Source organism: Corvus moneduloides, chromosome 1, assembly GCF_009650955.1.
Source record: "Corvus moneduloides isolate bCorMon1 chromosome 1, bCorMon1.pri, whole genome shotgun sequence".
In the NCBI taxonomy this organism is placed as follows: Eukaryota; Metazoa; Chordata; class Aves; order Passeriformes; family Corvidae; genus Corvus; species Corvus moneduloides.
The window spans coordinates 159,608,470-159,624,537 of record NC_045476.1 but is presented as its reverse complement, the minus strand read 5'-3'; the positions used below and the strand labels follow the sequence as shown (position 1 = coordinate 159,624,537).

Genomic DNA, 16,068 nt, shown 5'->3' with positions numbered 1-16,068 from the left:
TAACCTATGTTTGACTGAACATTCACTAAGGAATTGACCTTACACTGTTATTAATTTCCTGCCTATTGGAAAATTGTGGAAAAGCTTAAAATTTTCAGCTAGTAGTTAAATAAAGTTTCTATTTCTTATCTTAGTGGAGTAAGTTGTCAGCTTAAAAACATATAAATATTTTTATCTATTACACAATATAGTTCAATAAGTAGAGAAAAATTCACATTTAATTATGAGAAAAATTTTCCTGAAACCATCTGTAAGTGCTTCAATAAATGTAGCCTCCACCTAGTATGGTTTCCCTTAGTCAACTATTACAAAAATAAACCTGGCCATGCTTCACACGTCACAAAAGGTTTTCTCCTGACCTGAGCAGTTGAGGAAATAAAAATGAGAGCCCTGTTAGTCTTCAGAGAAAGTTTATCACAGCAACCAGAGCTATTAAAGAGTCAGTCTTCAGAGAAAATGATAAGGAACCATTATTTAGTGGCTTCAAGAGCTCAATCATGGTACTAACAGTGTGGGGTCTCAGGAGGAATGAGTTCTGGGGCTGAGACTCCTAAGTAAGTGAGACTGGCAACAGTGGAGTGGGAAAACTGCTTATATTGAACTGGGGAAATGTGCAAATACTGCTATTAGTCCAGTATGTTGTGTGACTGCTGCAGAGAAAGGCAAAGTATTCAAAGGTCACCAATGCAAAGACCCCAGAAAGATGACAGAAGACAGAGGCAGCTCACACTGAGTAGAGCTTTCTGTAATGGGCAAGGTTCTGGAACACTTCCCTGTGGGCTCTAAACACAGCACAGCAACGTTCACAGATTTCTTGATCTTGAGCCCACATTAAAGTGCATCTCAAATTAATGACATTTTTGCCTATGATATTTTTCCCATGTGAAATACTGCCTCCAGAAGTAATCTTTCCAATTCTTCAGAATGAAGTAGCCATTCCCCTTCCCATTTTAATGATAACTATCAAAAAAACCAAACAAACCACAGCTACTTAATCAAGAAGAGGAAGGAGAGATATGAGGATAAGCAGGAGGCAGAACTGAGTTACTCACAGGTGTTAAAAATTCATTTGTGTCAAGGACTACACAGAGTTAAGCAAAGGGAGTGAAGAAAAAGGGAAGCTGTCTGTAATTCATTGTCTGTAACAAGGTAGATTTAATAGCACTCAACAGAGGAAATAGGCAAGGACATTACATACTGAAAGCCCTAAATCACCTTTGAGATATTCACAGAGTTACAGGAGTGAGTGGTTCAAAGCTTCCATTTGCACACAGTTTGCTTCCTCCTGAACCTGCAGTTTGACATTAGTTTAATGAGTATACAGCAGCAAAGGCTTGTAAACCTAAGGGAATGAAAAGCCCCATGAATCCTTAGGACTTTCCAATCCTCAATGGAAAGCCTTCTTGTGGTGGGTTGACCCTGACTGGACACCAGGTGCCCACCAAAGCTGCTCTGTACCACTCCCTTCCTCAGGCAGACAGGGGAGAGAAACCATGCCAAAGAAGTCTTACGGCTCAAGAGCAGAGAGATCACTCACCAGTTACTGACACAGGCAAAACAGACCCATCTGGGGGAAATGATCTTATTACCAATTAAATCAGAGTAGGATGATGAGAGATAAAAACTAAATTTGGCAACACCTTCCCCTGCACTCTTCCCTTCTTTCTCAGTCTCAACTTCACTCCAAAATTCTCTACTTCCTTCCTCACAGCAATGCAGGGGGATGGAAATGGGGGCTGTGCTAAGCTCCCCACACGTTGTCTCTGCTCATTTCTCTCCAGGGACAGGACACCTCACACTCTTCACCTGCTCCAGCATCAGTTCCCTCCCACGGAGACAGACCAATGCAAACTTCTCCAATGTGAGCCCTTCCCTTGGCTGCAGCTCTTCATGAACTGCTTCAGTGTGGGTCCCTTCCATGGGGTGAAGCCCTTTAGGAACAGACTGCTCCAGACTGGGCTTTTTCTCCCCTCTTAAATTCATTACCCCAGAGGCAGTACCACCATTGCTGCTGGGCTTTGCCTTGGCCAGCAGCAGGTCCACATTGGAGCTGGCTGGCACTAGCTCTGCTGGACATGAGGGAAGCCGCCAGAAGCTTCTCACAGAAGCCACCCCTGCACCCCTCTGGTACCAAAACCTGACCACACAAACCCAATACACTCACAAAGGCTGCACTGTAACCTCTCTGGATATCTCAGTCTCCAAAGCTTTGATGGTGCTTAAAATAACTTACGGTACCCACCAGACTTTCTGACATTCTCATTCTACAGACACTTCTCAATCAACAAGACCTTATTCTGCTCGGGTTGGCAAACTAATGCTTTAATATTAGATATAACTAAACAGGAATTAGTAAAGAAGGGGCAGAAATACTGCTCATGACTCCTACTGTGCTCTCTTAACCAGTAAAAGACACAGTTAAGGCACTTTGATAATGTACCACAAATGGACAGGTAAAAAAATACCAAGCATCAAATTTAGTACTGAACATGCAACACACCAATGGCTCATGTCCCTGCTAAACATTCTCCTGAAGAAGAAATGGTCCATCCAGCTGCGCTTTATCAACTACAGCTTTAAGTAATATATCTATCTATCTATATCTATCCCAGTTAAGGTATCTTGTTTAGAAGATAAGCAATCCATTTCTAAAGAACATTCTTTTTAGAAGTTATTTAGCACAGCACTATTTTTCTGTACAGTGCTATTTTCTAATTATTCTCTCAGAAGTGAAGCATACATCAGGATACTGAGTCAAACAGCTACTTCCATGCCACTTTTATAGACACATGCTGTAAATAGCAGATTATATATAAATATGAAGTTACTCAAAGAGGTTTATATTCTACCATCTCTCTATGTGTTCGAGAATGCATGTCCTGGAAACAGGCTGTTCAATGAGGACTGATGCCTTTGAAAGCATTGTGACAGATCCACTTATTTGCGGCGCCCACTCTGACTAGTCAAGTATAGCCAGGGGAAATTTAGGCATGTTGTTAAGTATTCTTCCTCAAAATTAATGAGGTACATAAACTTCTTCTGAATTGTTCAGTTATATGCATAAATGTTGACATTAACAACACTAAACTTCTTTCTGAATAAAGCTGTAGTGTTATATAGAAAACTGGATTTCTATCAAAAGAACAAAAGCTGGTATTTGATTTAGCGGGTTTTGGTGGGAATCTTTGGAAGAAGAGAGGAGAAGGTAGGTGAAAGAAGGGTTAAGAGAAAAGCAAAAAAGCTCTAAATAGAAAAACCATTTTCAGAAATGCAGGATCTTCTTTTTTGCTTATCTAAACAACACAGACAACAAAGTCCAGACACATTTGGCTGTAAAGAGGGTACACTAAAAGCTTTAGTATATATAAGGCATTAAAAGCATTGTCCTTGAAGGTATTATTTTTCTATAAGGCTAAATTCATTTTTATCACTACAGTTTTGATTTAATGATCTTTTTTCTCTATCTTACTGCTCTGTAAGTTCAATTTAAGTTTTCCCTAACAATTCATAACTGCGTAATTTTGTCATATACAACATAGAAAGTATTTTGATATGATTCTAATGTTTAATACAATAAAATCAAGATGAGTATGTATGGCTTATTGAGATACACTGTGCATTGTTAAAATTTTAGGATTAGTTCTGAAGCCTTCATAAAAATATTTTACTTGTCTAATCATTAAACAACTACATGACCACAAAGATAGGCTTAGGAAGGAAGATTAGAATATTATTCTGTTTTAGTTGAGAATTAAAAGTCTGCAACATTGTGATTTTTCGGATTTTTTGGAAAGCAAAAACCTGATATAAAACATTTAAGAGGTACATAACTACTTTGCCAAATGCACTGTAAATGTCTTTATGATGGTGCATACATATATGCTGAATTTTTTTTTAAATTAAGCAGTTCAAGTCTAAATGGGTAAAGAGAGATGACCACAATTTTTCATACTTGCTGGGTGTAGGACTTAATTAGGTGCTAATTACAGAGACTGTACAGAGTTCTGAAGGGATGTCACCTCTCCAGAATGACACACACTGCATGCACAGCACATCCACAGCTCCACTTACATATTCCCCATAGGTCTCCTGTGCCGGGGGCGGTGGCAGGGGCCGGTACCCTGCAGGGGGAGGAACTCCTCGTGCTCTGGGTGCCAGAAGTCCCCGGCTCCGACTGACTGGACCTCTGCTGGGAGGGACTCCCCTGGGAGCTGGTGCCCCTCTGGGCACTCCTGCTGGTGGTGGAGGCACTCCCCCACGGCCCCTGTGAACACACGGATCACTCACCATTAAACACTATACCCAGCGCCTCCCTTCCAACACCTCCCCCTCCCACATCATGACAGTTTTGCTTTGCTACAGTCAGAAAAAATCTAAAGGAGATTTAAAGTTCGTAATTTCTCTGTAAACTTAAATCTGATTACACGTATTATGCAAAAAAAAGCTGGAAGATAGATACAAACAAGACATGGGATTCAGTGATGAACCTTGCACTGACTTGAGTCATTCTCACATATGCAGACACACCCAAAACAATCTGCTGGAATCAGTCAACTTCACTAGAATGTGACTTTTAGTATGCAAAATCACAACCACAGAACAACAGCTTCATTTGAAGGTGTCAGGCTATATCGTACTCAAATCCTGCACCAAGAAATCAGTTGCCACTCCCTTCTGATCCTGTGAAAGCTTCTGAACACAACCCAAAAATCACACTGTGTGTGATATACTGATTGGGTCACAAGAAATACATTTTCTTCTGCTTCTGAAGAGATTTCCATCTGTTTCAGGAAACATCCAAATGTAATAAAACGTGCAGGGTGATTATAGGATATAACCTGACGTCCTGCATGTATTTAAGAAAACTAAATAACAGTATATTTGGTCTAAAAATTCTGAAAGTGTGATAAGCATTAACTTGCATTCCATTACTCTGGACACTTAACATATGGATGAAAAATATGAGACTTCAGTTGAACCAGTTTTCAAAAACCAATTGATCCATTTAGAGGTGGCTTTTCCTCCTGCCTCCCTGTAGTAAAGGGAGAGACTTAGAGGTACAATCTGTGAGAAATTTGCATCATTTACTCTTTTAAAGATGACATCTAAAACACTTCTAATAGACATCTCCTTTTTAAAGGACATCATTTCACCCCATAGACTATAGCTGAGTCTGAATGACTGCTGTGGGCAAATAGAATTGTTCCAAAGAAGGCAAACCCTTATCATACACTCTAACAGATACATAGAAGGAAACAAGGCACAAGCACTACCTTATCTTTCTACCTATCAAGCCATTATCTAATTAATTTCAAGAGTAGTAATGGAGTAGAAATACTCTGTCCTGATTTCAGTAGAAATTTCCAACTTGAACAGTATTATAAAGATCCAGATTTGGCCTTAAGATTTTCTATCCTATTTCATACAAGTCAGGTAACTTCACGTCAATAAACTAATCAGAAAACAAGACAATCAGTTTATCACAAATAAGTAGTATTTCAAAAACTGCATCACTGAACGAGGAATGCAAAAAATGTAAAGATACAACCAGGATAGATTTTATTAATTTTAATTACTGATGAAAACACAGTCACAAAGTATTTTAAACAAGCCTAGACAGTAAGTGATTTAAAACTGTGCTTATTACTTGGTTTTGGCTAATCTGTAGAATGCCTCCTCAGGACAGGGTACCAGCTGCTTATTTGACTTCATTGTAGTGGGGGCAGGGGTGAGCAGTGAAGTTCCCAGACACAGCCTGCTGAAGTAATATAAAGAAATAGCAAATGTGATACTTTCCAAGAGAAGCCAGAGAAAGGGAAATGAACCTAGTGGCACAGACGATAGTCAACACCAAGTCAAAAAAAAAAAAAAAAAAAAAAAAGAAAAACATCAGTAAAAAGATTCAAGAATCACTAGGCATAATCATGACAGCATCCTTCAGGCAGGGTGCAAGTGAAAGCAGGAAATGGGACATCCTGAAAAACATGGAAAAACATTTAAGAGAAGAAAAAAGGTACAGCTTTTCAAGCTAGCATAGATTTATTCTTGAGAAGGAATTAGAACAGCAGATCCATGTGATGAAGTCTTTTCCGCATTTCAAAAAACAGTTTATAGGAATGGAATGGTGATGAGTGGGAAAGAGTATTTCTCTTGTATTACAAGATCATTTATGATCTTAACTTTTCATAACTTTGTCCATTCCTCCTATAGGAACTCTTAATGTGAGATGTATGGTTCTCATGGTTACTGCACCAGGCTGGATGAGACTGGAAAGGCACCAAGATAGAAAATCCAGTGACAGGAGAGTTCAATCACCACCACACAGATTTGAGTTGTATCAGGTTATGATGCTAAGATGAAATTTTTAGAAACTGTAAATTGTTATTTCTTTAAGAAGTTACCAGGGAACTAAAGAAGCTTGATGGACATTTACACTGAACAGACTCAAAATACTGAGGGACAACTTGAACAAGAACCTTTGCACACCTTTGCAAAAACAACAGATCTGTTCAGGTATTGCTTAATTTGAAAAGGGCAGCTATGCAAATTGTGTTTGAAAATGCTTAAAAGAGTAAAAGGTACATATACACATGATATGGGAAGACAGAAATTCTACAGGAAGGCAGACAAATACACAACAATCATCAAAAAAAGAAAAAGCTTGAGAAAGGGCACTAGGAGCTCAGTAAGGCTAGAACAGGTTTTAAAAGAGGTATCACTTGAAAGGCTGAACCCAACTCTAACCTCAAAGGAAAAATCCTAATAAAACAAAATACTCAGAAAAGCAGGTCCACAGTAACTGAAGCCCTTCAATCCTCCCAGAATCAGGAAACCTCCCAGAGTGAGCCTCAATCACCAGTGCAGACCAATTTGTATATATGAACGTATACATGTACATGCATATTAAGTTTTTTGCTACACAGTCAAGAAAGACTGAGGAAGTTTCTCACAGTAGAGCTGTTCTTACAGTAATCCACTGGATACTGCTGCCAATGCTTTAGAGACAAATTACAGAACAGAAGGAACAAATAGAAGTACATGCACTATTTTTCTATGAACTGCAACAGAGGATCAGATGCCTACTCTAATCTGTAGCTGAATCCCAACCTGAACGTTTTAGAAAAGAAAATAGCTAAAAAAATCCAGCTTACAGGAGGGGACATGTGGGAGTTAATACATACACACATATAAATTTATATATCCTACCATTACACAAACCAACGGGTTCTGCACTATGACTGCCTATAGAACACCTAGAATTAAGATTGGTCCAGAGGTAAGGATACTAAAAAAAATAATTTTAGAAAACATAAGAGTACATACAAAACTTTGCTACTCAACTGTGTGTATTCACAGACTTGTTTCCTAATTCAACTTCTTTCCTAATTAAAAAAAACTCAAACATAAAGTAACTGGAAGTGCATCAGAAACTATGTCAAGATGACAAGCAGTCTAGAACCATTCACATACCAAGAACAATTAAGTAGATTAAGGCACTTCATACTACCAGTGACAACTGAGGCTTATCTGATGGATCCAACAGACGCATCAAAGGAATGGAGAAGGTTGAGGGGTGCCCTCAGCACAGTCCACACCTTCCTCAAGGAGAGCAGTGCAACAGGAGGTGCTGGGCTCCTCTCTGGTGACCAGCAACAGGACTCAAAAAAACTGAATTGGGGTGATTTTAAAATTTTGTTCTTTCACTTTCCTGGGCTTTCTGCCTCCTAATCAACTGCTTTTGAGGGGTATCCCTCTGCTTCCAAGGCCTCTGAAGAATCTGCACAGAGGGTGTGTTCTCTATCTCTTCTCTTCTACAACTATCTCACTTATTAATTAAAAAACCTTTGTGCAACTGCTAATAATTACAATAATTCTTCTACATAATTCATCCAAATCAAGACATCTCAGCTCTGTGCTATTGCACTCAGAGATAGCTTATAATCAAATCAAACTTCTTATGGCTCCTGGACCACTTACACTGCTTGCTTCTTTGCCCAAGGACATCATTCTGCAGGCCCAATTTCAAGTGCCGCTAACTCTCCCAGTCTTTGCTAACACTCTGCTGATTAGTTTTATTTTCTTTATAAAACCTTTATAACAAGTTACACATTATCAAAACTTGTCAGCCCATTGTCAGCTTTGACTACCAGCTTATATTCTGAAGTACAAGAAAGGTATTTTTTTATTTTCCCTCCTCTCTGCCATGGTGTCACTTCTGTCCCTGTGAGAAATCTTTTGAATGTTCTCAGTAAGAACCCCTTATGAATAAGAACACGTAAAAACTTCTTACGAAGTTGAGTCCATATATCCAGCCTGATGGTGCGCACAAAGTAAGCCCTGAACCTCCCACAGATCTGTCTCCAAACTTTCTGACTACTTTGATTATGCAAATACTTTAAAACAGGGTTCAAGTGTCTTATGTTCAGGACAGGCGAAATAAAAAGGTCCTTGCTAGCAACCCCCTCAGAGGATGACACTACAGTACACAAGTGAGCGTCACACAGGACACTAGTGTTTGGTCTCCTTTTTGGTACATTTTTAAGAAAAACTCAAGTACCTATTAACTGTAATTTCTATCAAACACACACTCGTACTTAATTATTGGCAGTAAACATACTCAGCAAATCCCACCTCCTAGCCAGGTGCTGCTATCGTCACTTCCAGACAGGCTTTAGCAACAAAATGATCATCTATGAACTTGAGTCCATTGTGCCCTGCTCTCAAAGAAACACTTTATTGCCAGATAATTATTGCTTCAGAAAATCTGAAATATTTGTTTCATCTTTATAGTCACTTCGGGTTTGATTTTCCTAAATTTATTAATCTGGCAGTAGTAAACCCAGTGAAGGAAGTTAACCCTTCCCCATTAAACACAGAAGTAATTTAGATCATTAAATTCTGAATAATTTTACTCCCAAAGTTGGGTAATTAACTTGTAGGCTTTGCTTTAAAAAGGCTTTTAAATCTGGGTACCATGGACTAGACTAAGTAAAGAAAATTTAGTATCTTTTGTTTCACTACAAAATGGGAGGAATAATCTAATTTAACTCATATATCACACCATCTCTTGAAAATACTGTCATGAAAGCTGTTTTTCTTGGAATCTAACTCTCCTCCCATGATGTGATCTCATTACTTATACTTGCAATTCAGTATATGAGGAAAAAGAAAATACAACATGAAGCACAATTTCTATAAAACTATAAACACACTAGAGAAGGGGGGAAAAAGTGTCTAACAAAAGTGTCAGAAGGTGCTAAGTTGATTTGTAAACACTGTGGAGTAAAGACAGAAGATGGTTAATGTCTAAAAATGTACAGTCTACCTTACTGTGTCCAGTTGCAGTATTACTAAAGTACTGGATTTTGTGATTAACATCTCATTATTTGAATCAAGGCTTTAATATGTGTAAAAACATTCTCAAGAAAATCTAATACCACTTAGAGCTACACTACACAATGTTAGACTCAAAACATTCATGAATGTTCAGAAGGAATTCATAGGTACTAATGTAATAATTGATTCCCACTAAAATAGTATTTTACGAGCTCATACAACTTAGATACTTCCTCTTTGGCCTTTGTTAGCAATAATATTCGACCTTTCTACTTTACAGTAGTGTTTCTAGGATTTATTTCCAGCAAACTAAGTTACTGCCCTTGACCACAGTAGCAGGCACAGCATCTCACTAACACTCATCTCCAGCTGCCCTCGGCAATAGCCACTTCTATAATTTCATTTAGAACTTTCTCTGCTCTAGAATCACACTGATTTTTATTTCAAGTTTCACCCATCACTGGATGTCTGAGTCAGTAAAATTATTCTGATCATGAAATCACAACTAGAGTCAGTTCACAGCTTTCCTTCACTTTTAGTAACACAAAAATTAAAACAGTTTATGGTATGGAGATCTTTTTCCTTATCTCCCCCCAAAAACATTAAATGGAAGAATAGTTTTAAAATAAAAATACTTGTAAAATTTAGGACCGGTTCTCAAACACTATATTATTCAATGAGGAAACACCTGGAATTCTTTAATTTTAGCATTCACAGTTCTATATATCTGCAGGGATTTACAATGTTCAATATACAGATCAAACAAATTTGTTTACCAGATGTTGATATATTTTCTTCATTTGAGCACAGCCAGCTACACTCAATGTTCCTCAAACAGTAAATATTTTTGTTTTATATTAGACATCTGAAAAATAACAGACCTGTTATTTTGGTGGTGACATTTTAAAATACTAAAACACTCATATCTGGATACAACTCAGAACTGAGATTTCTGCCTTTTCATCCTTTTTGAAAAAACAGAAAGTCACCATTGAGTTAACACTCTTACACAAGCTTTGGTTTGTATTTCCATTTTAGAACAGTAATATATATGTTCATGTTTCAATTTTGTGAAAAATGGGAGATCACAAAACTAAAACAAAACACAATGAACATTAATTATACCTGCCTTTGGCCTGGATCCTGAACTGGCTTTGTCAAATATTTCTTTTGTGCTATAGAATCTTCTGCACTTCACTACCTACATGTTTTCAACAGAAAGTTATTCTTCAAAAAAAAAAATCTAGTTGATTCCAGATATATGGTAGGAAAACAGCTGGAAGTTGTGAACACACTGCAGCAGTGATCCACATCAGCTCATTTTACTTCTAACATATAAGAGAACAAGTTCTAACTCACAACTTCTGTAGCAGTTTTACCTTTCCCCAGACAGAGTGACAATCATTCAACCATTAGGATCTCAACCATGCGTAGACTGAAATACAAATAATAAATGTGAAAAGTAAAAAAAAAAAACCTCCACATCCTCTTGAAAGCATAAACCAGAAATCTGCCATTTCTTTAATGAGACTATTGATAGATATTGGCTTTATGACAAATTACGTTTTTTCTTCCCTCACCTTAATGAAACCAAATACCTGTTTTCAAATACAATCTCTCAATCTGGGGTGTGAACTTAGCCAGCCCTCCCTTACTGTGGCCTTTCAATACCTAAGTGGAGGTGCTTATAAGAAAAGGACAGTAATTTCATCAGGGTCTGTACTGATAGTATAAGGGACAACAGCTTTCAATTGAAGAGGGCAGGTTGAGATTGGATGTAAGGAAGAAATCTATGAGGAGGGTGCTCAGACAACACTGGAACAGGTTGCCCAAAGAAGTTGCAGATGCCGCATCCCTGGAAGTGTTCAAGGCCAGGCTGGGACTTTGAACAACCTGGTCTAGTGGAAGGTGTCCTGCCCATGGCAGGGGGTGAAATAAGATGGTCTTTAAAGGTCCCCATGTAAAGCATTCTGTGATTCTAGCACTGATTTTCTGCTATAACCATAACCACATGAAGTGGTTCCACCTATGCCACCACAAGGTATCAAGGAACTTTGAGCCATGTTCTTAGACTTACTATCATCATCCTCTAGAATTTCACTTTTCTAAAACATCTTAGTTGGAGTCACAATTGAGCGATCTTTGAATCTTATTTTTATTCTTAAAATAGTGTGAGGTTTTAGAGAGGAAATGCTGCCTTAGTTGCAAAACCTCCTTAGAGGTGTACATTAACATGTACAGAGTCATAGACAGGTTTGGGTTGGAAGGGACCTTAAAGAACATCTAATTCCAACCCAGCTGCCATGGGCAGGGACACCTTCCACTAGAATGTTAACATACGTATATTTTAAGTTTTTAGTTAATCGGAAGCCAAAATTCACTTTTTGGTTGGTATAATTTATGATGCACTGATTCAGGATGAGAATACAAATGCACTGAAGAAACACTGATTCCTAAAGAGTTACATATTCTAGCTTCTCACCATAACAGCATCACATTAAACACCATGGATCCTCTAAGCTTGCTAGCACAATAAATTAGAAAGCAACTGGTATGATCATTTTATATAGTTGTTTTCAAAAAAGAATTTAAGAACATCATAATAAAAACAAAGGAATGAAAGGCAGACTTCCACTATTTTCCCTTCTTGTTGTACAGAAGAGGGGTTATGACAAAATAGTTTAAGTGCTCAGCATGAACACTACAGAAAATAGAAGTGCTGTGATTACCTCTGAAGGTTGTCTTTAACAGTATTAGGGACAAAAACTGGGAGCAAAGTGGGGGAGAAAGAAGCAGCTATAGGAAGCAGCTATATCCTCCAAGATCAATGATGAGAAAAGAACATTCCTGAAGGCAAAGCTTACAATGCACACACAACTCTTCCAGAACAAATTCCATCCAGTCAACCACAAAACCTTACTTCGCTCTAGAGTAACAAAAATTTACTTAAGAAAAGCTGGAACAATCCAGAAAAAGAGTAAAAAGTTACCAAACCACAACTATTAGGAAATTACTTATCACATACAGGAATGCCTGTACATAAGCTAGGACTTTTTTATGCAAACCCAAATGTATTGGTTTCTACAAAATAAAATTTTGTTATAGAGCTAAAAGTAGATTTGATAAGATGTATTATATCCAGTTCCCACATATCTCATAAGGAGCAAAAAAGGCATAAATTAGTATTTTTTTTTTTTAACTGAAACTATTCAGGAGTAATAAAGGTTTCAAAAGTGGGAACTTAAACACACCCAAAAGGATGTTTCATGTATCAAGGCTGGAATCATAAAACCATTCTGCAGATTACAAAGGAAGGTTAGGATCAAGGTTTTAGACTTCGTTTTACAAGTCTTTTGAGGCTTTGCTTCAACTTCTTCTGGGTATCTCAGGGATGCTACCTATTGAAACTGTTTTATCCAACACTGAGACAAAGCCTTTAAAGCTTTGCTTCAACAAAAGTATTATTCATGGAAATCCATTTCTGCTAAAAAAGAAACAGAGCATTATAACTGAGTTTGAGATCTTCAGCTCAATGGCTGTAGAATCTCAGCAGCAATAGAATTGAATTTCACTTAAGGAATATGCTAACAGAGCACTTCAATTTGAGACAACAAAGTCTTGGAGTTTAAGACAAGCCTTAAAGTAAGGACAAGTCAAACAGACCCCCTTTCACTTTCCTTAGAATATATGTGAAAAATGGCGATGACAAAACCACAACCTTTTACTGTCACCTCCAAATCAAACACTAATAACATTTAAATTTACCCTGAAGACATTTCAATAGTTGTAGAAGGATTATACAGGATTCTGTGAGCTGTGTAACAGTGTATCTCTTGCATAAAATCCAGATTTGAAAAAATAATTTACCAATATCCAGAGGATAGAACTAGTGATGTTAGAAAGCAGTACTATAAAAAACTATTTACGTATGCACATACTAGGTACCAACAGTGTAAATTAGTTATCAAACTTTGATGATAGGATCTGACCAAACAACAGCTTCTGTATCCCAGAAATATTAGCTAAAGGACATGGAAAATGAAATAAAGTGGAAATAGTACTGCAAATGAATCGGTACTGAGCATCTGTAGCAGAATAATTACAGGCATCTGTGGCAAAGTTACAAACAACTGTTTGAAAACCGAAATAAAATTTGCAAAAAAAAAAATCTCCAAAATCAAATGAGGTCTCCAATTTGAAAGAATTCTTGTATGGCTGATTACAGTGCCAAGGGGTGAACCTTGGTATATAATAACCACTACTCAGAACATTTAAATCAAGAAAAGCAGAATATATATTTTTTACACAATATTACAAAATACAAGAACAACAATGTGATGATTGAGAATTTTTTTTTTTCCTCACAGGGCACAACCCACATAATTTCTTTAAATTAAGATTCACTCTGTATTGCATTTGCAATCATTATCAGGATACATGTAACTAAGAAGATCTATATAAATTGAGTATTTCCTTAGTGCTGCTTCTTCAAACATGCTTTATCATCTGAGGTAAAATGCTTCAGAGTCTTATTCTGAAATTATTTTACAAGTTAAAATACAAGTTTCCAGTTGCATTAAAAAGAACTGTGGATAAAACAGAAGAAAACAGTTTACCACAGTAAACAGTCACACTTAGGTGCTGCAGCCACAATCTCTGTACTCTAACATAAACAGTTATGAACTTTATTTAGGTTTTGTTTTCACACTTCAGAACTTGAAGGAGTTGAAACTGTCATCTCAGTACTGCAAGGAAGACAGGGGATGCTAGAGTAAAAATCAAACATCTTCTGTGACAAAGAAAAACAGCAAAAGCAGTAGACTTTGCCTACTCCCAAATCAAACAAAAGCCACTTTTCACAATGCAAGTGCCACTCAGACAAGAAAATCCAAATTCTACTTCCAGAGCACTTCTGTATCATTTAGTCATGACTACGAAAACTTAGTAGTACCATAAAAAAAGAAAAACATACTGTGTAAATTGGAGATACTGCCTGAAATTCACATCAATTGAGGAAAGACAGATTTACCAGTTTTGCAAAGCTGTAAACTCCACAGGGCCCAAACACAGACTGCACCTAAGGAGCAACTCACAGCTAGAAATCAAGTTGCTCACAGTAGGACTGAACATCTCCTATGGTGTGCATTGCTTCTTTACAAAGGCAGCATTCAAGTTCCACAAGACAAAATTCAGCACCATTGTTAATTCAGTCCAAATGAACTAAACTTTCATCAATAAATGAAAGTTGTTTCCCCGATCTTTTGCTCTTCTTTTGGGAATCCTTCATGTATTTTACTGCTGTACTCTGGAGGGAAATTGTGTTTGAAGGGAGAAGCTTGAAATATGTACATTCAAATGAAATTCCATGTACCTGGACAAAGCAGGAACAGGTACTCCTCTTGCTCGAATCGATGCTTTTCCACGGACAACTGGAACCTCTGCAGTTTCTGAGCCACCATTTAAATATGTTAATTCTTGAAGCTGTGCCTGTCTGATTTCATCGTTGTAGTCCTGAAACAGCAGGGAGGCATAAGAGAGAAGTCAAACTGTTTATCCACTGCTCTCAGCAAACACTGCTCCTGAAAGTTTCCTCTTAAAAAGTTGAACATTCCACTGAAAAAGTTTAACATGCATAATAATATTCAGTCCAAAAATTATTTTAAAATTCTATCTAATAACTGCCATTTTTACTCAGGCATGTTTTTCTTTCCCTTTGCATATTATTTCTATGTAGCTTTAGCCATAGAACATTGCCAGTGCTAAAATGCTGCAGAGATAGGAGGGAACCAGAAAAAAAAAAAAAAAATCAAGGTCCCATATTCTGAACTGAGATCCAGTTTTGAGTTCCAGCTGTAGAACGATTGTGTGTTAAAAACAGAACAAAGAGGAGAGAGAGAGAGAGAGAGAGTTGCAAACGAGTAGAGAATAAATACACTGTTGAGAGCAAGACATGAAAATGAAGGAATAGATTAGGAATCCTCACTTTTAAAATCAGAAATTATAGAATAAACACAGGAATTCTTTCAATACTCACATACACTGTTATCTAATAAGAAGAGCTCAAAAAATTAAATTTGATAATATGCAATGGTAAAAATGCCAAGGACATATGGCTTAGTTCTGTCTGCACAAATCCTCTACTCTCAAGGTCTAGCAAAAAGAAAGCTCAGGTTTCTGTACATGGAATTAATATGGTACTTCTCAAGCACCATTTTCAGGGACCTTGAGTCAACCTCCAAAACAAGCAGAGTACACGGGAATAAAACAGAGCCAGCACTGAACTCTTGAGGTATTTTTCTATCATTTCTCCTCCACTTAAAGTGAGCTGAGCAGAAGGCAGCCATAAAGGTGAATTAAAGATAACTATTTTACCCAAGGTGCATAAGCACAAACTGAGTATCAAAATATTAATAGGTCCTCCCATAGGAACAAAGGCATACTTCTGATACAACAGCTGCAAATCCTCCCATTTCAAGAAGGAAGGTTTGTTCTATCAACCATTTTACAATTCAATGACAAAACAAAGAATCTGCATCTCACTGCAAATCTGAATTTATTACATTTATTCACTAGACAGGGACCAAAAGATTATCAGGCAGTCTTACAGACTTTGAAACATAACCTTGCATTGAAAGGAGATTAAAACTTCCAAGAATTCAAATATCTCAATTATCCTTGAAACATTCTGCTTCTCCTAGACTTCTACAAATGGAAATAAAAAAGTTTTCTTTT

The 16,068-nt window shown here is 37.3% G+C and overlaps 1 protein-coding gene across 3 annotated transcripts in view; it reads right to left on the bottom strand.

The window, feature by feature from the left end:
* The window catches only part of KHDRBS3 (KH RNA binding domain containing, signal transduction associated 3), a 91,945-nt gene that overhangs the window by 31,024 nt on the left and 44,853 nt on the right, over positions 1-16,068 (bottom strand). For 2 of the 3 annotated variants that reach the window (XM_032133999.1, XM_032134008.1), the window contains exons 5-7: positions 14,708-14,847; positions 5,648-5,758; positions 4,072-4,264 (exon numbers count right to left, since the gene is read on the bottom strand). In XM_032133999.1, coding sequence (XP_031989890.1) covers positions 4,072-4,264; positions 5,648-5,758; positions 14,708-14,847 — 444 coding nt within the window. The remainder of the gene's footprint in view (positions 1-4,071; positions 4,265-5,647; positions 5,759-14,707; positions 14,848-16,068) is intronic. The other variant, XM_032134014.1, reaches the window with a different exon arrangement.